The sequence below is a fragment of the Emydura macquarii genome, unplaced genomic scaffold (genome assembly GCF_026122565.2).
Source record: "Emydura macquarii macquarii isolate MOO-44397 ecotype Brisbane River unplaced genomic scaffold, CSIRO-AGI_Emac_v2 contig_3108, whole genome shotgun sequence".
NCBI classification, from domain to species: domain Eukaryota; kingdom Metazoa; phylum Chordata; order Testudines; family Chelidae; genus Emydura; species Emydura macquarii.
The window spans coordinates 4,219,928-4,243,160 of record NW_027133245.1 but is presented as its reverse complement, the minus strand read 5'-3'; the positions used below and the strand labels follow the sequence as shown (position 1 = coordinate 4,243,160).

The 23,233-nt window shown below is 41.2% G+C and overlaps 1 protein-coding gene across 2 annotated transcripts in view; it reads right to left on the bottom strand.

Moving 5' to 3' along the window:
• The window catches only part of ZDHHC2 (zinc finger DHHC-type palmitoyltransferase 2), a 55,521-nt gene extending 45,200 nt beyond the window's left edge, over positions 1-10,321 (bottom strand). For both annotated transcript variants that reach the window (XM_067530657.1, XM_067530658.1), the window contains exon 1: positions 10,080-10,321. In XM_067530657.1, coding sequence (XP_067386758.1) covers positions 10,080-10,230 — 151 coding nt within the window. In that variant the 5' untranslated portion in view covers positions 10,231-10,321. The remainder of the gene's footprint in view (positions 1-10,079) is intronic.
• Between the last annotated feature and the right edge of the window lie 12,912 nt (positions 10,322-23,233).

Below are 23,233 nucleotides of genomic sequence, written 5' to 3'. Positions count from 1 at the left end.
TTGCAAAAAAGCCTCAATAAAATGAAAGATTTAAAAGAAAAAGTGACTTTGTATTATATTAACAATTGTGCTATATGAAGAAAAATGGGCCAAATGGAATGAAATGGGGGGACATTCTGTACTTTGTGAAAACTGTTTCATTTAAATTCATTAAAAAATTTCTTGAATGTCTGGAGGCCTGCCTATGTGTGGGTATGCTTATGGATTTAAAAATGTTAGATTGCACTATGTGAAAAACTTGGACCATTTTTACCAATTCATTTTCTCAAGAGCAAATGAAGAGTTTGTTTACAGTTCTTGGCTTTCAAAGTATTTTGTCCCATTTTCTCTAAAATTATATACGTTTTTGAAAATTATTAAAAGACTGTCCTGCTTGCTTGGACTTTACTTATAATAAATATCTACAACTTCAGTTATTAAAAGTGCTTTCTCCGTTCATTATTATAAGAGGATTATTATAAATACAATGTGAAACACCAAAATGCTACCATTTTATCACCTGTTACTTTAAAATCAGGTATAACTTCTTGTCTGATGTTGGAAAAGTTATACAAAGTTTCAGGGTCTGCAGCTCCCAAATTTCTATTATTATGGTGGTAAGTCAATATCCTGATTTACAGAAATTATACAAAGAGAGATAGCTGTCTAGAATTTGTGACTGCAGCCAAAAACGTTATTTTATCATTTTGGTTATGGAAACAAATACCATTGCTTTACTGTATTTTCTTATCTTTAATATTTGCTCCCTATTTTTAAGAATATTAATATAAGAAGGTATGTCCTATTAACAATTGTTTATCTTTAAATAAAGAAGTCTATTTGCCTTCCAAGAAAAAAAGTGTAATATATAGTGTGTATCACGGATTATTAAAAGGTGTAAGTATCTAGTTCTTTTACAATTTTTTCTCCAATTATTCAGGGGCAAACACCCACTGGGCTGCTTTAGTTAACATTTAGATTTACAAAAACCCAAGGACTGAGTGTGCACGGCAACCAAACGATCCTCTTATTTAGGCAATCCTTAAACAAATAGTGTTTATGTATTCAAAATTATAGGGAATACGTGGATGAGTAAAGATTACTCAAGTAAGAGTTTCATGATCAGGCCCTTCTATGAGGTCCTTTCAGAAAAGAGATGAAGCACATTGGCAAATAATTCACATCACATTGATGCTCCTATGTATAAATTTGTGTAAAAACCTTTCATTCTAACTCTATTTTCAGGGGATTATAACTTCACCGCAGATATTGACTTTGGGAGGAAAGAATGTATAATATCTAAACCTGGAAGGGATATTGTATGAATGGAAGTTTTTTCCCCAACTCATAAATTGAGCAAAAATCATGCTGAACCTTGAGTGAAAAAGAGGGAACTTTTTCAATGATTAGGTTTCACAAGCAGAGGTAAGCAGCTCTGCAGAAATTACATTTTCAGTGGACAAAGTTCACACCTCTGTTCAGAGGGCCAACACAAGGCACATTCCCCAATGAAGTCCTATTTGGAGGACTTAAGTGGGATTTTACACATGCATAGGCATTCCACTGGCCCACTACACAAGGGTTTAATTTTACCCAGTCTCAGTTATAAGAGCTCTACAAATGCATAAAAATAGCCAAAGTTTTAGGAGGACGAAAAATACAGTGCTTCCAAAATATGGTAGTAACATTAACACAAACTATCAGACCTCACTCAGGTCAAGTTGAAACTTCCCTCCACCCCAATGCGTAAGTCCAGTTAAAGTTCTAGTGCTTTTTTCCGTGTTCTGGTGTATGAATCTCTACAGCAGAAACACTCTCAATCTCCCTTTCCCCAAAATAGACAGAAAACCATTTTGAAAAGTTTTTCTTTTTCAAAAATACGAAATATTTATGGATAGATTCTCATAATGCTTCCTCTTTACATATCTCTAATTGAAGTAACATTTGTACCATTTGTGAATATCTGCTTCTGCATTGTAAAATAAGAAACCATGCATTTATTAAAATACATGGTGCTTCTCTGTCTTTCCCTGAGCAATATGGTTAACCTTGGAATTAAATTCAGCAACATTTAGAAGCTTGTTGAACTGGACAAACAACATCTGATCTGTTTGTGTCTTGGTAGTATGGTCTTAAATTTTGGTCGATATTACTTTCACTTTAACTATATATTTAATCCTAGCTACACAGGAAGATTTAGAGTTACAGATAAGGAGAAACATGTAGCAAGTTTGTTTTTTTCATGTACCTACAAAAGAGCTTACTAAACACAATATATATTTTTCTGGGTTATTGCCAACTCTGATTTTCAAGAGTACAAGAGGGATGGAGTGGGGAAAGAGGATTCCACTTAAATGTACTATTTTCACTTATTAGATTGCAAGTTCACTATTTTTAAATATTCAAAATGTATATGTACTCATTGTACCTAGTTTACATTCTTTTCCCCAATTTTTTAAAAGTCATAATCAACTCTCATAAAATGACGTTGAAACTGACGAGCTGGCAGAGAAACGCAGAAGATAAGAACAATGCAGAAAGAGCCAAATATTTAAAACTCTCTAATTTCATGCTTATGCTTTCACAGGTGTAATCCACTGTGGGCACAAGTGACAGAATTTAGATGTCTATTGCATTATGCCCACAAATCCAGTATGAATTATTTCATTTGTATTTACAGTTTTGCCTGGAGATGACTATGGGTGCAAAATCAGAGGCCATGCTGAAAGGTCTAAAATTTCACACAAAGGATTTATAAGTCTTATTTTTAAAAATTGTGTACTTGCAACTACCACTGAATCTAATAAGAGTTCAGGATATCCAGCAACATCTGCTAATCAGAACTTAAGTGATCTGCTGAAGGTCAAACAGCAAGTCAGTGGCAGAGCTAGGATTAGACTTTGGGAGATCCTGACACCAGGTTTTATCCAATCCAGGAGAACATGCTGCCCTTTCATTAACATATTTTGAGTTTACTCTTAGATGTGGGAAAACTGGTATCACAAATGATTGAATTGCAAGTAATTGCAAGTACCAGGATTTCTGATTCATTTATTTAGAATTGGGTGCTATTTAGTATCTTTTAAAGCCCCCAAAACACAAGATTAGTGCAAAAAACATTATACTTCAATAAGTCACTAAGTAAAGTATCCAGCCGCAGGGACTGTGCAGTTAGAGAACTTTGTACTGTTGTGTTTAGTTAATAACTTTTCAGAGTTTCAGTATGTCTACATTTAGCTCCTATTCCAACGCCTGTAAAATAAATCCACATATGCACATATTGGGTATGAACTAGTTGGACATTTAACTGTGTCCACCTGCACTTCCTCCTAGGAGATGTAGTTCAAGTGCCCCAAACCCTGTTTTCTCTTATGGGCCAGGCTTGCTGGCCAGACAACATCTCCCATGATGCACCCTTACAGCACATCATGGCAGACATACAATTGAGGTGTACTACGATAGATTCAGCCTGGCTGGGGAGCCCAGCTCACAGAGGAGAATGGAGAGAAGAGGCTCTGCAGCAGCTCAGAAGAACGTGGTTTAAAGTCAAACTAAGTCAACATAAAACATTTTATTTCAATCCAAAGTGTTGAAAAAATTATTTCCAAATTGAAAATTTTCATCTGAAAAGCCAAAACAGTCAAAATTCAGAAATTCTCCACAGAAAGCAAACACTTTTTGCGAAAAAAAGTTTTGTTATAAGCCCAATTTTCCACTGAAAAACAGTTCTGATGGACATTTTTGACCAGCCTTCTTAATATCACTTAATTTCTAGAGAGGAAGATGTTAATAATCCACAAATACAACCTCACGTACTAGAAAACGTGCAGGTTAATGAAGGAGGCGGCAGTACAAGATGCCATAAAGCAACTTTGTGAAGACGAGGATTAAAAGAAGCACATAAATTGATCTAGACATGAGTCACCTAACAATTTGCGGTGAGAAGCTTGTACTTGAAAAATTGCAGTATGCCCAAGGGTTATGTACTGTACATGTTCCCAGCTACATCATTTCTTTTCTACAACAGCCACTTCCTCAAACGAATATTTATTTTTAGCCATGGCCTTCAATATGACATCCAGAAAAAGTCAGAGAAAGCAGCAGCATCTTAGAACTACCAAGCCTTCAAGAGTCATTAAAAGCAAAGTTAAGATTTAATTATTTTTATCATATGCTGTAATAAATAGTGATCATGGCATTGAAGCCTTTCGAAAAATGAATGGATTTTGTAGTTATCACACTCCTTGGCTTTGCCTGGTCTTTAATCAACAAAGAAGCAGCTCACTGCCTTGTAAAATTACTCCACCAAGAATGTTATCCCTTAGGCCTGGTCAACACTGGCTGCTGATTTCAGCGGCATCAACGGGAAATACACAAGTTATTGTACATAGCTTGTATATCTCCTGTCGACTTCCTAACATTACTTACCGCGGCATCTCCACTGCGCTCCACCAATGAGAAATGCCCTCCCGTCAACGCAGTGCTATGCTTCTTGCTGGGGTGGATCTACAGAGTCAACTTCTGGGTTCGACTGAGTGAGTCTTCACTGATACTCAATCAAATCCGCAAAACTGATCCTGCACTGCTGGTGGTGCCGCTGGCAGTGTAAACATAGCCTTAGTTGCAGGTCAAAATACTTACTAAAGGCACAGCTAGCTTTATCATCATGATGTTATGTTTTTACATTACAAAACCTTAATACTTCAGTTTTGCTTAATACATGATAAAATAATTAACTCTATATTTTTATAAGCTCCTTTGCTAGATAATGCAACTAATGGAAAAGGTACTGAAATGGTCTTTAACAGAGAAAGAGAAAATTAATATTTAAATTAATGAACATGACTTTTAGCAGGATCAGTAGGATTCTTGTTAGCACCTGTAACCACAATGAACACCTGTGACAATCAGGGTCCAGACATCAGAAGAGAACAGGTTTGATTCGAACCCAAAAAAATAAGCAGGTAAACCAACTGATGGCATATTACATTATTTCACTTTAAGAGTGTATTGAGTAAGATCTTTTCTGAAAGCTTGCAATGCACTGAACTTGTCATTATGAAATACGTATACAAATTACAGTTATGAATGTATGTACATATATGTAGAAAACTGTAATCGTGGTGCAACTTCATCATCACCTCACAACAGGGCAGTGACGCAATCTATTTTCCTTTATACTCATCTGATGGCAGCATAACAGAAAGTCAGGTTGGTAAGTTAAGGTGAAAACACAACAGAAATACAATTTAAAATTTGATTGGGCCTCATGTAAATGACACAATATGATCTGATTACTTATAAAGTGTAACTACTATAATATATAGTATTCTGGTTCAAATTATCTTGATAAGTACCTTGGTATTCTGTACTTGGGATATAAAGACTTGCTATCAAGACTGTATTCAATGCTTTGTTACAAGATGATGGCAGAGATACAGGGAAGAGGAAACAAAGATTGCTAGACACTGGTTTGTACTAATAGGTGTGTATAGTTTTATTTCTCTTTTCATATTTGTGTAACATGAAGTAATACTGAAACATGTAAGTTTTACAAGGAGGCTGGGAATGTATTTGGGTAGGAGGGGTCTATAAAAGGCTCATTAACTTTAAGGAAAATGGTCAGGGGAAGAGGTAAATACTCTGGGCAACAAAAGACAGATCTCAAGCAAGTGAAATATGACTAATAGATTCAGGAAGTGATTTTTATTCAGACTGCTGAAATTGTTTATATACATATTTAATTCAGATGTCCTATAAACTTTAGGAAGATGACATATTTGTTAAAGATTCAATGTCCTTGCCCCATTAACTAAGCTCTGGGAAAGGCATAAAACATGTATGAGATCTCCAATGAATCCACTAAAAAAATACAGAAGAAAACTGCTGAAATTTTTAAGGTTAAAAATAATCCAAGGAACTCCCACAATTTTATTTAGGGAAGAAGAAGAAACCTTTGAAGCCATCTGTATTCATCATAAACAAACAAAGCGGATAAACTCTCCAGTTGTAGGTCACCTTTAAATTAGATAGCAGAAGTTTTATTTTGGGGGTTTTGGTTTTCTTGGAGGGGGAGGAAGTGTTGAGTATGCTAATTTTCTTTTAAACCTTGTAAAAAAAACATGCATCTTTGTCCAAAGCTTTCCCTGGTTATTCAATGAGATTTCCCAAACTCTCAAATATCGAATTTTATTTTTGTTTTAAAATCCTACTTGTTGCAAAAGAACTTAAAGAAAACAATTTTAGTGTGACACACCAAATTTCTCCAGCTGCTCTGCAACAGCAAACAAACATTGCTCCCAGCAATATGCACATTCTTGCTCACATTAATGATGCTGGTGCACAAAAACAAACAAACAATAAATAAAAGAAGCCATATTTACTCCCATAGCTCTGAACACCCAGCAAGATACAATGCAAGACAAACTAGATTGGACAAAACTGATGAGGAAAATACATTTTTACATCAAGTGCAAACATACCACTTAAAATCAAATTACATAGTGACATTTAAAAAAATTATCCCCTAAAAGCTATGTTCGAAATAAGTACAAAACAAGCAAGGAACTTTCTTGTGTGTGCTCTCTCTTACATATACACACACTGCTTCTCAAACTACAAAGAAAATCCTACAAGAATGGATGCATTGAACACACAGCACTAAACTAAAAGAGCCTGTAAAATAAACAAATATGCACCATTAATGGCCATGGTTTAAGGCAACTGGGATTCTTTTAATTCATGTACCATGAAAAAATGTGTTTTATATATTATTAAAGAAACAACCTCCAGCAATATTTGCACAAAAACAATTAGCTGATTTCAAAGCAGTGTACATGGAAATCCCACAATCTACTATTGCAGATGATTTTGTTCATGCCCTTTAAGTTGCTATCTCTACTTCTTCTATTAACAATTGCCAACCATAACTAATAACTGGACAGACATATACTGATTGTATCTTAACATGCCCAGAACAGAAAAATCAGACAAAGAGAATAAAAGATGAACTAATATAGAACCACCACTGTCACTCTGTGAATCTGAAGACCTTGGGACTTGGGGATGAGCACTGACAAATCACCTTCATCTATTAAAAAAATGTTTTTTAAGAAAGGTGGTCCTCTGGGGATGAAACCTCTGAGCTCCCCCCTTGCCATGCCTATCCTCTAAAGCCATATGTACAGTTGCCTCAGAATTTTTCCACTGTAGGTTGAGGTGTGCTCCACCTAAAGAAAAAGGGTGTCTCACTCCTGAGCCCTAGGGATCTCAGATATCTGCTAAAGACATAGTGTTATCCAAGTGGAAGTCCTAAGCTTCTGCACTGGCTCTGGAGCCCTCTGTCCCCACCTCCATGGATATTGCAGATACATTGGAACCACAAAATGCCAAGGAACCATACACTGACACCATCTGTGTGCAGTTCTGAAAGAATGACTGGACCTGAGAATGTTAAATTCTCGAACTGCATCATTATCCAGAGACACTGTAGGAAAAGCATCTAGAAATTAACCCACTAATTGAAAGTAAACTTTTCCTTGAATTATATAAAATCACACACATGCTAATAGGCCAGTGCACAACAGTTCAGGACACTCCCCTGGGTTGTGGCAGAGCCCAGTTCAAGTCCCTGCTCTACCTGATTCAGAGGGCTTTGTACCTGGCTATTCAGGGGAGGGGAGAGGGTGGCATGTCCCTTTCTATCATATCTTGGACCATTCCTAATCCAAGTTTTATGAAAACTAATATGTTCCTGCACAAAAATTTTGTGAGTCAGCATTTTCTGATCACAACTATTTCATTAAAAAATCCCAAACAGTTCTACTCTCATTTCCTATGCTGGCAACACAGTACTAATTGCAGGGGAAGTCCTGTTATAGCCTCTGCAGCCCTTGGCTGTCACTTGGCCAATATAGATGGATTCTTTGGAGAATGTGACTGTCAAATTTGAATCAGTCTCTAGTAAACACATGCAAGCTGAGATTTTTCAAAGACTTATAACTGGGCCAAATTTGGGTGGTTTTTCATGGAAACAACAAAAGGCCACCCTATTCCTGACACATCCCCGCCCCATACCTGACACAAAGGCCACCCCACTGCAAAGTTTCACGCTCTTGCTCCAAAGCCTGGAATGTCAACTGTGGCTCTAAGAATGCTTTTTTTTTTTTTTTTTAACATGGGCAAAACAATCTATTTCCCCCCTACATTGTCAAAAATAGCTGAACCATTTTTGTTGAAACTTTTCAAAAAAATTAGTCTGAGGCAGACACTTGGCATAGAAATTTTCAGCCCAAAAGTTAAAGTTTGGTAAAATTAAAAACACATGAAGACAGAGCCTTATCATGGGAAGTGTTGGTTAATGTGAACTATAAGGACCAGTACCAGCTCTGCCTATAATAAACATCTGTAATTTTCAGTTGATATGCCATAAATGTGCCTAACAATCTAGGAAGAAGTCAAGTTCAACCAATCATACCTTCAGAATGCACAAGTTCTATACTGCGTGATTAAATGTTGAAGAAAAGCCTGTTTATATCTAGTGCGTTATATCAGATTTTTGTATGCAGTCTACAGCCTTGGCTGTTAACGACATAAGCACTGATTATATGAATCTAGAGACCTGGGCATTCATACTAGATAAACGATGTTCCTGCTAATGTACAAAACAAGTCAATCAATGGGAGGAGTGGGGGTAAGCAATGTATTACATTGTCTTTGCTCATCCTGCTGATACTGCTTGGCTGAATACAGTGCTACTGTCAGCGACTACACATTATCTCTAGATTCAACAGTGTTTCCTACCACCAGGTGAGAGGAGACTTTACATTCAGCTGCCACTCTGTAGCGCAGCATGACAACATATTGGAAGGGCAAGCAGCTTTTGGTGAGCCTGGACCTTCCACATCTCTTCTTGAATACTCCAGTGTCAAGTGCGTTAGTGCAAATATAGCTAAGAAGAGAGCTGTTCACATGCACCCAATGGTCATAATGTACCACATAAAATAGATAGGAACACTTAGCACACCTGTGTAATTAAAGTGTATTGTTCTAAAAGGGGAGCGGGATCTAGTATACTAAAAACGGGCCTGAACTGCAATGTCAGATCCAAAATTCCCACAGCATTTTGAGGTGTTTGGTCTAGGATTTTTGTTTGGGCCCAACTCTAGGCAAAATGCTATATGACAAAGAAAAATGTTATGCCATCTACAGATGTTTTGCAAAACAGATTCACAATATATCTGAACATTCACTGAAATTCAAAAGGCTCAATTAGCTACTTATTGACTTGCAGAATAGTATCATGGGACCACTACAACAGCTAAGTCAGCATGCACAGTGTTTTTTCACCACCATCCATACTCACAGATTGATTGACAGTAACAACTAATTCAGGAGTCTCTGCTTATGACAACGGAAAGGTAACTCTAGAAAGAAAATTATTTCTCCTTTCTGTCGGTTAAAGGAAGCAAGATCAAGGGAGAGCCAAAACTGCGCTATCTGATGACAGCTGAATCTCTTCCGCACATCAGCCAACCTAAAACCCTTCGCTGTCTCCAGCCAGACGGGTCTTCTGGCTTCTGCTTAACTGCGAGGTGCACAACAAGCCGCCTGGCAAAGCGCGTCTCATGACAAAGAAACACCCACAAGGAGAAGTGCACCGGGAAGAGACCCGGGAACCAGGCGCTCAGCCACGGGGGCACTTCCCGATCCCCCCGGGCCGGGACACAAGATCCAGGGGCGCGCCGGGCCGGGGTTTGCGGGGAACGGATCCTGCTCAGCTCGGCAGAGACGAGGCAAAGCAAAGCAAAGGCCAGGAGCCGCCGGGCCCGGCAGTGCCCTAGCGCAGGGCTGGGCTCGTGTTTACACGGTAGCTCCAGTCACGGACACACCGCGCCGCGCGGGTCGGGATCAGCTCCTGCCCTACAGAGACGGACCCCAAACTCCCGGGCACCCGCCGGGCGCGGCGCTCGCTGTTTCCCCGCCGTGGGTCGCCGCTCCTCGGGCACGGTCTGAGGGGAAGGGGGGGGGGAAGGGTCCCTGGCCCGGGTCAGGTCGGAGGGGCGGGCGCGGGGGGCCCCGGGCCCGCGGGCCCCACTCACGCAGGCAGAGCTGGGTGACATAGGCGTAGTAGGACCAGCAGAGGATGGCGGAGATGAACAGCACCGGCACCCAGTAGAGCAGCCGCTGGCAGCGCCGCCTCGCGCCGCCCCGGCTCCCCGCCGCTGGCGCCGCCATCTTCCCGCACCGCATCCCCGGAGCCGCTCGGTCCGGGGGCCCCGAGCTCTGGCCGCGCAGCAGCCGCGCCGCCGCCTCCTGCTAGCGCGGGGGGAGGGCGCAGTGCCGCCTGACAGGCGCCTCCAGCAGGCGGCGCCGCCGCGGCTCGGCGCTGGGGCGGCTCCACCCCCGCCGGTGGCGGAGCCAGTCACGGCGGGTCCTCCCGAGTCCCTGCCTCCCGCGAGGTGGGAAGAGACCGGGCGGAGCGAGCCGCCTCACGGAGAAAGGAGACTGGCCGGGCTGGGGGGGAGCCGCTAGGGCACAGCGAGGCCCGAGGAGGAGCTGGAGCTGGAGCTGGGGGAGGGCAGTTTGCTCCCACCTACCCCGGTAACAGCCCCGCGCCCAGCGGGTCCCACAATCCCCTGGGCAGAGAGGGGGCGAAGCGGCGGCGATTAGCTCCGCCCGCACCCCTCTCATTAGGGGCTGGCTCAGGCACAGGGGACCTGTCAGGGCGGCCGCCACCTGCGTGACTCCTGGGGAGTGACACCTGAAGCCGGATTTTGGCCTAGAGCGAGAGGAGGACGGAGCACCTGCCTTGGAAAGAGCCACGCGCCTCTCGCCCCGCCAGGGACCTAGGAGATTAGGACGCGCCACTGACTTCCGTTGTAAGGCGCTGTAACGCCCCTGGAATCAGCGCAGTTAGCATCACCAACGTCAGATCGCCGCAACATCACCCCTGATTGGGGCCAGCTGTGCCTGCCACCCACTTTGAGCCCGGCACCCACTGAGCCCGGGCTGATCCCATTCGATCATTTCTCTTTTCTTGGCTTTCATAGAAGCTCTGGGCCTGCCCTTAAGACCCTGATCCTGAGAACACTTGTGCACATGCTTAACTTTAGGCAGATGAGTACTGTAGTTGCATGGAGCTCATAGAGTATAAAGTTATAGACATGCAAAATGTTTTCAGGATCTTAGGCTATACCAACCTATGGCCACAGCCTTTGTCTTTTTCTGTGTTTGGCTGAGCACATTGTCAGTGCTCAAGTTGTGAGTCCCTCAATTTGCGCATCTGTAAAATAAGGATAATGATACCTAAACACCTTTGTAAAATGCATTGGAATGTATGGAAAGTGCTATATAAAGGCTAAATAAAGTAACATACAATCAGTGCTGTAGGCAGCCACTGATGTCACACTAAATGATAGCTCAAACTTCCATGAACATGGCCACCAGTTCTTTTGACATCACAATGGGTTACTTGGCAAGAGATGAGAGGGTACAGTCTGCTGACTCATTTTTCCCAAACATGGTTTAATGAATGTTCCTCACACAGAAATGCTTGTAAAATGGCATAGTAAATCCAGATTGTAATTAGGTATATATACACAGATTAGTGGCTGAATTACAGTTCCAAAATGAGAAACACCAAACTGGAGCATTTCTCCAATCTACTAGAATCTTTGAGTGTGTCAACATTAGTTATGCAAGCGTTGGTGTGTTTGGATTTTCAAACAATTTTGGACTGTTTGAAAATCTCCACGGCCATGGTTGTTATGCAATTATTTAGATCTCTGCAAAAGAAATGTAAAAGTATATAATTGTTTGAGAAGAAAACTAATATACAATATATTGTAGACAATGCACTCCTTGTTGGTGCACTGATGCTCTTTTCTGATGCAGATATGGTGTTTAGTAATAGATTACGGTTACAATATTTATGTTCTCCACTGCCGTGGAAGAGAACCAGAAGAAAAAATGTAATCTCTGTGTTACAGAATACATGTACAGTAGTGCCTTAAACAAGGACTTTTGTCTTCTAGGTTTAAAGGGAATTGAACAGGGATGCCTGTGATCTGCACACTCACTTTGCATTACCTGAAACCATTAGTGCTATTCATTTACAGCCCAACATACAAAAGATTTTCAAATAATGTTTCCCAGCATAAAATAATTATATGCCAGTGATAATTTATTGTATATTATTGAACCTGACATTTCTATTAGCAACATTTTATGTACAAACCTGATATGTCTGATTACAAAATTAAAATAGAAGTAAACAAAAGATTCAGAATACATTTAGAGTTTGCTCCAAAAGTGTATTAAAAGCTATTAGGTGGTCTGTGTGAACCTTACATGGTGAGGCACATAAGATTTTTTTGTTTTAAGAGATGCCTCAGTTGCTCACAGCTTACAATACTACTTCTTCTCTTCCCATTTTTACATATCTCCTAAGAGGAAATCTTGAGTTCTCTTTGCAGTTACAGTACCTAATTTTGCAGCCATATTCCTTGTACTGTGGTTCCCTTCATCCTCCAAAAGGGGAAAGGAATGATGGTCTTGCAACTAAAGCTCAGGGCTAAGAACCTGGAGATCTGGATTCTTTTTTCAGCTCTCTAACAGACTTCCTTTGTGACCTTGAGAATGTCATTTAATTTTTTTGTGTCTGAGTTTCCCAGTCTCTAAAATAGAAATAATTACCTCATAGAATTGTTGTGAAACTTAATTCATTGATGCTTGTACAGCACTTTCAAACCCTCAAAGGTGCAGTAGAAGTGTCAGCTACTACAATAGGTTTTTCCTCCCCCACTGGCTGGGTTGCAAAGGGGTGTCGTTTGAGACAGGAATGGAAACAAAGTGTTCTTGTGCATGGTGCCTGTCATCAACTCTATGGGAAATAGGCACCACTGTGTAAGGCTCTAGCTGCATTAAAACTGCCTGGAGTTTTAGACAATGTGGTCTCACCTCACTCTGTCAGATATCCCTGAAGTGATAATACTTGTTGTGTATTTTGTGTCTTGCCTAATTGCCTAGGTTGCCATAGCAACAGAGCTTAGCTAGTTGCCATAGCAATAGAGTTAGACTATTAGGGGATAGCTCAGCCAGTCCTGGCTGGTTTTAGTGTTAGTTCAATAAAAACGCTCCCTGTTGCATTTCCCTGTGATCTTGTGCTTATTTCTCTCTCTGAATACAAGCAATTAAAAGGAATTCAACATAACAAAAGTGGCGACGAGGATGGGATTGACATGCTGCACTGGCAAAAAAGTAAAAGTCAATGTAAGAAAAAATCTTTTTGCTGTTTTGGAGGCTGGGCTGTTTACACTGATGGTTCAAACTGAAAACTAAAACAGGTTCTGCTTTGTTCTAATGGAAGTGAAGCAGACAGAAACAAAGCAGTGCTAGTGAATGGAAATCCCCAGCAATTGTGTGTGAACGACCCCAACACACATGAATAAAAGACACTAAAAGACAAGAGAAAGAAAAAAAAAAAAAGAAAAAAAGAGGGGCAGCAATGACTACATTTATGGGGCTCCTGAGACCTTTTGATGAGACTCTATAGAGAATTGGAACTCATATTATGAGCGTTTTCAGCTTTTTGTTAGTGCAAATGAAATTACAGATGCAAAGAAGGTGCCCATTTTCTTAAGTGTTGAAGGAGCTAAAACTATACTTTATTGCGCAGCCTAGTGCACCCTGATAAGCCAGAGACAAAACCTTACCGTGACATTGTGAAAATCCTGGAGGCACAATTTTCTACAAAACTGCTGGTAATTGCAGAGAGATTTAGGTTCCACAGAAGGAATGAAGAAGAAGGTGAAACAATTGTGCAATTTGTAGCAGCTCTGAAGAAGCTTGATGTGCACTGTGAATTAATGGTGTGTCAAATGACACCCTCCATGATAGATTAGTGTAGTATGTGGTCTTCACAATGAAGCAATACAGAAGCGCCTATTGACAGAGGCCCAGCTCACCTGGCAGAAGGCTATTGAAATTGCAATCTCTATGGAGCTGGCCACAAAGGAAGCCCAACAGGTCAGTGCATCGACCAGAATGCATAAGATGTCACAAGAACCTACCCACAAGACAGTGGGGAGCCGGGAATGTTACCACTGTAGAAAGCCGGGTCACCATACATCGGAATAATGATGTAAAGACCTACTGTATCGACAATGTGGCAAAAAGGGACACATTGAGCGTGCCTGAAAACAAAAGAAAGAAGAGTCAAACAGAACAGGCAAACCGGAGAAAAAGAAGCCTGCTGTCTGGTGGACCAAAAAGGAAAATCTGCACGCGGTAGAGCAGACTTAGGACGATCAAAGTGACACTCAGTTCGAAGAAGTGCTGCTCCATGTTTTGTCCATGGCAGTTGGCTCACATGAATACTGGGTAACCCCGCTGTTGGAAGGTAAAACTGTACACATGGAACTGGACACCACTGCAGCAGTTTCGCTGGTCTCCGACACTGTATAAAGAGAAGCTAAAGCATCTCCCGCCTAAACCGACAAATGTTGTTCTGAAGACGTACACTGGAGAAGCTGTACCCATGTTGGGCACTACAGATGTTGAGGTGTAGCGCAATAAATTGCCACTGTTTGTGGTGGAAAGCAATTATGCAGCCTTAATGGGAAAGTCATGGCTTAGGAAGATCCAGTTGAACTGGGCAGAAGTGCACAGGATGGCTAAAGAAGAAACAGGTCTGACAGCTGTAGTAAAGAAACATGCTGCTGTTTTTGGAGAGGATCTGGGAAATATGAAGAGAATCTCTGTGAAATTGAACATTAGGCCTGACAGCCAACCAAAATGTCTAAAACCACTACATGAACTCCTTGGCCAGAAGGAGGTCTGGAAGTGGACTGAAGGCTAAATGCGCATTGCTAAATTCAGAGGTTCTTACGCATTTTGATCCATCTTTACCTCTACAGTTGACCTGTGATGCCTCTCCTTATGGAGTGGGTGTGGTCATGTCACACATTATACCTTCGGGAGAGGACAAACCCATTGCTTTTGCCTCACGCACCTTAAGCAAAGCAGAAACTAACTGTGCCCAAATCAAACGTGAAGCACTGGGAGTCGTTTTCAAAATTTGGAAATTTCACCAGTAGGCTTTTTGGATGGAAGTTCACACTTCTCACCGACCATTGACTTCTAACATCAATTTTTGGACCACGCACAGGCATTCCACCATTGGCAGCTAGTTGTATGCAATGAAGGGTTTTGTTGCTTTCCACACACACATGAGATCAAATATCGGAAATCCACTCTGCACTGCAATACAGATGGTCTCTCAAGGCTTCCTTTACTGGTTAAACATCAAGATATTGGCCAGAAAGAAATCTTCTACACACACCTATCACTGCTACTCAAGTAAAGAAGGCAACTTGTGTTGACCCAGTACTGTCCCAAGTTATGGACCTAGTGATGCATGGAACATCTCTATGGGATTCTAAGGGTTCACCCGACCTTCTTCCCTACATGTCCAAGAGGATGGAGTTATCAATCCATTCTGGTTGCTTGTTGTGGGGGATGCGCATCATTATTCCACCACTACTGAGATCACATATGTTAGAACAGCTGCATTCAGGCCACTATGGAATAGTGCGCATGAAAAATTGCACAAAGCTACTTTTGGCAGCCTGGCCTGGACAGTGCCATTGAGGAGAAGGCAAGAGCTTGTAATTCATGTCAGAGTGTGAGAAACACGCCTCAGCTGGCGCCCCTACACCCACGGGATTGGCCTGAAAATTCGTGGCAGCTTATTCACGTTGATTTTGCTGGCCCATTTGAAGGAAGCATGCTCCTGTTTGGTATAGACTCCCACTCTAAATGGCCAGAAGTCTCTGTAATGCTGTCCGCTACTGCCAAAAGCACTATCCAGAAACTGTATGAAAGCTTTAGTCATTTTGGTCTGCCAGAACAACTGGTGAGCGAGAACAGACCGCAGTTCAGCTCTCAGGAATTTGAAAATTTTATGAAAGCAAATTGAATACATCACATCACTTTCAGGACCAATGGATTAGCTGAAAGGTTTGTGCAAACCATGAAACAAGCTTTAAGATCTGCAAGGGGACATTTGTCCATTCAGAAGTGTCTGGACACCTTCTTACTATCCTACAGAAACACACTTAATACTACGACTAAAGCATCCCCGGCCTTTCTAATGATGGGACGACAGATGTGCACTTGCTTTGATCTGCTGAAACCCACCAAAGCACGACAAATTGTGCAACATCAACAGCAAAAACCGAATCATCAGATGTGTACACAGAGCAAAAGTTTGAATCTTTAGTCCTGGACAGCCTGTCCTAACTTGGAACTATGCTTCTGGAGCTAAATGGGTCCCTGCTACAGTTATCACCCAAACAGGACCTGTTTCCTACACTGTCCAGAGTGCAGATGATCTCACCAGGCAGAGGCATGTAGATCAGCTGTTGCCAGGTCATACATGTCCCAAGGACACATTTCCAGTTGAACTGCCTGACCTCACCATTACAGGTGAGATATCATCAAGTCAAGTCACCTGTTCCTGACTCCCCTTCTCCATCCACCTCTGAAGCAGAAACAGCCCCCTCCCTTGTTCGAGCAGATACAACTTCCTCACCTATTCGAGCTACGAGTCCTAAGCCCATTGTTAGACCTACACCAATAACACCTTCCGGTGCAAGAAAACCAAAAGTCTGCTGTAATCCATCTAGAGAGAGGCCTCCTCAACGGCCTTTAGCTAAGGCAAACCCACATTACAGGGCAGAATAATCCTCGGTGTTTAGCTGGGAACTGATGTAGTCTACCATCATTCCCTACTTTAGTGACTGTTCTGTTAAATGGGCATTTTCATTAAGGGGGGAGGAATATGTTGTGTATTTTGTGTCTTGCCTAACTGCCTAGGTTGCCATGGCAACAGAGCTTAGCTTGTTGCCATAGCAATAGAGAGAGACTATTAGGGGATAGCTCAGCCAGTCCTGGCTGGTTTTAGTGTTAGTTCAATAAAGACGCCCCCTGTGTTGCATCTCTCTGTGATCCTGTGCTGATTTTTCTCTCTGAATACAAGCAATTAAAATGAATTCTCATAACAGTACTATGATTAGTTTGTCAGCTTTCACTGGCTAGACATGGTCAGGTTGGGATAGTGCATGGATGGAAAGGGTACAAGTAACACCCAGTTTCTACAGGAGATAGTGTTGGTGTTTTAGTATGCAGCGTGCTGAGGCAGTAGTGAATGAATGCTCCAGGGTGGCACTGGGGGCACTGTATTGCTAGAAATACCATCTTTTAGTTGAGAAGTTAAATTGATGTCCTGATTGCTTGACTTAAACTTTTATGGGTGCTTTTCATTAGTCAAATCAGGATGCACTTTTATAATGTTCATTATATACAGTTACCCAATAAGTATATTTAGGTGTACTTACAAAGATAAGGCAAAAGCAAAACCTAATTGAAAGACTGATCCTTGTGAATCAATCAACTAATATTGGAACAAACAACAACAAAAGTATGGCAAGCATGTGGAAGCATACCTGAATTTTAATGAAGCTCATCAAACATCTTGAGTTTATTTTATTAGCTATTCAGTAACATAAAACCTCTCATACTGCCCTGTTCTTAAAACAACTGCAGCAAAGTGTAACAATCTCAAGCAAAGGAAAATATTAGTATGTGAAAGTAATTACATTTGTAATTCAGTTTCTTTCTGTTAAAGATAATTCAACACAGAGTGCATCTGCAGAGATCTGTTTGCACTACTACAGGATAGCAGGCTGTAACAAAAAACAAAACAAAACGAGGTAAAAGTTTAATTCCCACAAATGAGCCACAAACAACAACAATCAAAAGAACTGCCAGCATATTAAATAATATTGTTCTCCTTAATGTAAATGTGATTTAAAAAACAAGTGCTCCATTAGAAGTGTCAATGTCAGATATGGATTGGTAATTGCCTTAATATGCATTTATTCTCTTGCAGGCTTATCTTTAATCATCAATGCTGGCACAACAATACTCAGATTTGCACTTAATTCATTTATTAGTCATGATAAGTAGTGGGAAATACATTATATATTGTAATAAAATAGTTCCTGTAAGTGTATTTTCCAACTACAGTTGGACTATTAAATTACAATGCATATGTTTTGTATGCCCCAGAATGCCAACACCCAATTGCCTGAAGTGCCCTAGCCCCCATACCCAGATGGGCTGCTGCTGTTGCCACCTCGATCCCGAATGAGTGGAAATGAAATTTGTGTGCTGGGAGTCCCAAACTTGTCAGTCCCCATCTCAACACTGTAACAAACTGGTATGTTGTGAGGGGGCCTTGGACACCAGGAATAAAGAGGGGCCATCGCTCCCGGCCTTATCATCATGTATGCCCTCTCAGCCTCCACAGGGCAGATCCTGGGTTCACCTCCCTCGTGTAGAATAATGGATTCATCCCAGTCCCCTGGATCCATCTTTTGACTTCCTCAGGTTTAATATAACAGCTCCCCCTTCCCAGTGTATAGCCTCCTGTGGCTTCTCTAGCTGCAGGCTCATCCCCACTCCTCTGAAGACTTTCCCAGTGATAGTCATACAAAAATATCCTTCTTCAATGGTCCAGGAGAGTGGGACATGACTTCTCAAGATCTCATTGCATATTAGACTGAGAGAGGCCCACAGAAATGCAAGAATCTAGATGCTGACTTTTCACTGACAAAGCGAGAGTATACCAATCAGAATAGTTATCTGACCAAATCAATGTTTGAATATGTGAAGCCTAACAAACAGATTGGCAAGTGAGAATGGCACATCTATTCGCCTTCTAAGAAGAAAGTGTACTGTTTTTATTGCTGCCTGTTTTCTTATACCAAAAAAGTGGGGAATGTTCTGCAAAGGCTTCAATGATTGGAAGAATACTGCATACATTACCAATCATGCAATGAGTGAGCACCATACATTGTCAGTTAGCAGCTACCATGCCCAAAAGAAAGTTAGTGGCAGAATTGATACCCAAATGGAAAACCAGTTTTTGGAAGCTCGTGCTTATTGGAAGAACATTCTCAGATGTGTAGTTGAAACCATAGTTTTTCTTGCTGAGCGTGGTCTGCCATTCCATGGCTCAGATGAGACTGTTGGATTGAAACACAATGGTAATTACCTGGGCATTCTAGAGCTAATAGCTAAGTTCGACACTTTCTTAGATCAGCATATCAATGAACACGCAAATCGTGGAAAAGGACTTATAGCATATCAATCACAGACTATCTGTGATGAATTCATTGGCAAAGAAGATATCAGCCACTGCAGATGAGTCGATGGACATTGAAAAATATCCCACATCTTTGATCTCAACACCAGATGTGTCACATGTAGATCAGCTGACTGTCATCTTACGTTATGTGCTACTCAGCGGACCAGTTAAATGTTTCATGACCTTCCACAAACATCACCAGCCACACAGGAGAGAAACTTGCATCGTATCTACTCGATTTCTTCACCAAAAATGGGATTGACATCAGGCTTTGTCATGGCCAAAGCTATGACAATGCAAGTTAATATCAGTGGCAAATATTCAGAGATGCAGGCAAAGATAAAAGAGAGCAGTGCTTTGCTTGATTACATACACACTCACTCAACCTTGTTGGCTAGTCTGCCATGGATTGTTGTGTTGAAGCAATTTCTTTTTTTGGATCTGTCCAAAAACTGTACAATTTTTTCTCTGCATCAACCAGTCATTGGATGATTCTTAGAGATTCACTACCAAAGGGATGCCCTGTGTCCAAATCACTTTCAGGGACACGGTGGAGTGTCAATGCTGAAACTGTGAATGCAGTTGTTCTGGGATACCCCACCCCCTTGAAGTGCTAGAGAGCATCAAGGATGGTGAATCTAAAAAATCAGCAACAAGAAAAGATGTGAAGGTCCTGAGTGCCCACCCATTCAGTGACAAGGAGGCCTTCAGAGTTAATACCTTCATCACAATCATTGACAAACTGAAGAGTTCATTATAACATCAAACCGAGGCTTACGAAAATATTGACAAAACCTTTAGTATACTGACAAATTTTTTGCCTAACATTTCAAGTTCCGAAGTCAGTGAAGGTATCAAACATCTGTGTCAGAAGTACCCAGATGATCTCCCAGTAGATTTTACTAAAGAATTTCTTCAATTTGTTGAATTCACATCACTCTCAGATATAGAGAGAAAAGACAATGAAAGCAAATCTATTTGGATGTACCAAGTTATCAGAATCCAATGTGGCAGAATGTTTCCCAAGTGTTGAAGCTGCATTACAGCTGTATTTGTCACTAATGATCACTAACTGTAGCAGACAATGTTCATTCTCAATTCTAACAAGGGTAAAAAATGTGCTCTGATCCGCCATGACTCAAGAGCATCTCAGTGTTTGTCCCCTTTGAGCATTGAGAATGAAATCATTAAGTCTTGGAAAAACGATGACATCATTCAAGACTTTGCCACAGCTAAATGTAGGGAAAAAATTTGTTTATACCTTGACTTTAGCAAAGCTTTTGATACGGTCTCTCACAGTATTCTTATCAGCAAGTTAAGGAAGTATGGGTTGGATGAATGGACTATAAAATGGATAGAGAACTGGCTAGAGCATAGGGTAGTGAGTCAATGGCTCAATGTCTAGCTGGCAGCGGGTCACAAGTGGAATGCCCCAGGGGTCGGTCCTGGGGCCGGTTTTGTTCAACATCTTCATCAATGATCTGGAGGATGGGGTAGATTGCACCCTCAGCAAGTTTGCAGATGACACTAAGCTAGGGGGAGTGGTAGATACCCTGGAAGGTAGGGATAGGATATAGAAGGACCTAAACAAACTGGAGGATTGGCCCAAAAGAAATCTGATGAGGTTCAACAAGGACAAATGCAGAGTCCTGCACCTAGGACAGAAGAATCCCATGAACAGCTACAGACTGGGGACCGACGAGCTAGGCAGCAGCTCTGCAGAAAAGGACCTGGGGGTAACAGTGGATAAGAAGCTGGATATGAGTCAGCAGTGTGCCCTCATTGCCAAGAAGGCTAATAGCATATTGGGCTGCATTAGGAGGAGCATTGCCAGCAGATCACGGGAAGTGATCATTCTCCTCTATTCGGCATTGGTGAGGCCGCATTTGGAGTATTGTGTCCAGTTTTGGGCCCCCCACTACAACAAGGATGTGGAGAAGTTAGAGTCCAGCAGAGGGCAACAAAAATGATTAGGGGGCTGGAGCACAAGACTTATGAGGAGAGGCTGAAGGAACTAGGCTTGTTCAGTCTACAGAAGAGAATGAGGGGGGATTTGATAGCAGCCTTTAACTACCTGAATGGGGGTTCCAGGGAGGATGGAGCTAGGCTGTTCTCAGTGGTGGCAGATGACAGAACAAGGGGGGGAGGTCTAGGTTGGACATTAGGAAAAAGTTTTTCACTAGGAGGGTGGTGAAGCACTGGAATGGGTTACCTAGGGAGGTGGTGGAATCTCCATCTTTAGAGGTTTTTAAGCTGCGGCTTGACAAAACCCTTGCTGGGATTATTTAGCTGAGGTTAGTCCTGCTCTGAGCAGGGGATTGGACTAGATGACCTCCTGAGGTCCCTTCCAACTCTATGATTCTATGATTCTAATTCAGTGTAGCGAGAGTAGAATACATTTGTTAATTTGATATAAATAAATAAATAATATATAAGTAAATAAATGTTTGATGACGTCAATTTTTTTTGCAATATGTGATTCATACTTAGGCCTTTCCCTCCCATTAGCCTTAGGCCCCTCATAACTTTAATCCGGCCCTGCATGGATGGCAAACTGGGCAGGGTTTGCTGATAGTTAGAATTGTGTGGACTTCACAGTGAAGTCAGTTCTCTATAAGCTTCTAGAGTAGCTTGTAAAACTGGTTGACTTTGTAGTACTGAGTTGTTTGTAAAGCTGAGTGACTAATTACAAGGAATTATTTATTTAGTACATTTAAATTATTTTTCCTGTTCACATAATGTGAGGGATTCTCAGAAGTGAGGGATAATGAGTGGAAGAGGATAACGAAGACACTATGACAAATGGCCATCTTCAAGATTGGGAAGATTTTAGTCTTTGGAAACCTATTTTTCAGATTTAGTAAATATATTCAATATTATGGCAAAAGTTATATTTTAATTGTATGGATATGCCTAGCATATAGATACAGTCTCAAAATGGAAACAACTCAATCTATTTAGTTTATCGAAGAGAAGGTTAAGAAGTGACTTGATCACGGTATACAAGTATCTACATGAGGAAAAGATTTCAGATTGTAGAGAGCTCTTTAATTTAGGAAAAAAGGACATAATATCCAATGGTTGAAAACAGAAGCTAGACAAATTCCTACTAGAAATAAGAAATTAGCAATATAAGAAAGGCCATACTGAGTCAGACCAATGGTCCATTTAGTCTAATATCCTGTCTTCTGACAGGGGACAATGCCAGGTGCTTCAGAGGGAATGAATAGAACAGGTAATCATCAAGTGATCCATCCTGTCAGCCATTCCCAGCCTCTGGCAAACAGCAATCCCTACCTATCCTGGCTAATAGCCATTGATGGACCTATCCCCCATGAAATTATCTAGTTCTTTTTTGAACCCCATTATAGTCTTGGTCTTCACAACATCCTCTGGCAATCAATGAATATGATTAATTATTAGAACAGCTTACCTAGGGAAATGGTGAATTCTCCATCCCTTGGAGTCTTTAAACCAAGTCTACGTATCTTTCTAAAAGATATGCTTGATGCAAATATTATTGGGTAAGTTTCTATGGCCTGTGTTATGCAGATCAGACTAGATTATTATAATAGTCCTTATGGCCTTATAAATCTATGTATGTGATAGGGTGGGAGGAGGTAAAGTAAAAGTTCCCTGGAAGTTCTTCTGCAGCCAGCTTTCTGCCCTCAAGCTTCCACAACTCCTATTCCACACAGAGATGTGTCTGAACATTCCCATTTGACTTAATTCAGCAACCAAGTCAGTTATTTTCTATTTCTGGTCAGATGAGTGAGGCACAGTATGTGACCAGGGAGCAGAGAAGAAATCCCCAACTGGAGGCTTATGTATAGGGAGAAGAGACATTTGTGTCTTTGAAATGAGGACTGAAGTGAGCTGGATGAGGTTCATTATTTGTAGCCAGAAACCACAGCCTTGGAACAAAGCACATACAATTTAATTACCTGCTGTAAAGGTAAGAGGATGAAAGTATATCACATGGACACTAACCTTTATCACAAACCTAGTCTCCTCAAAAAAAGATATCAAGTTAATTTGACA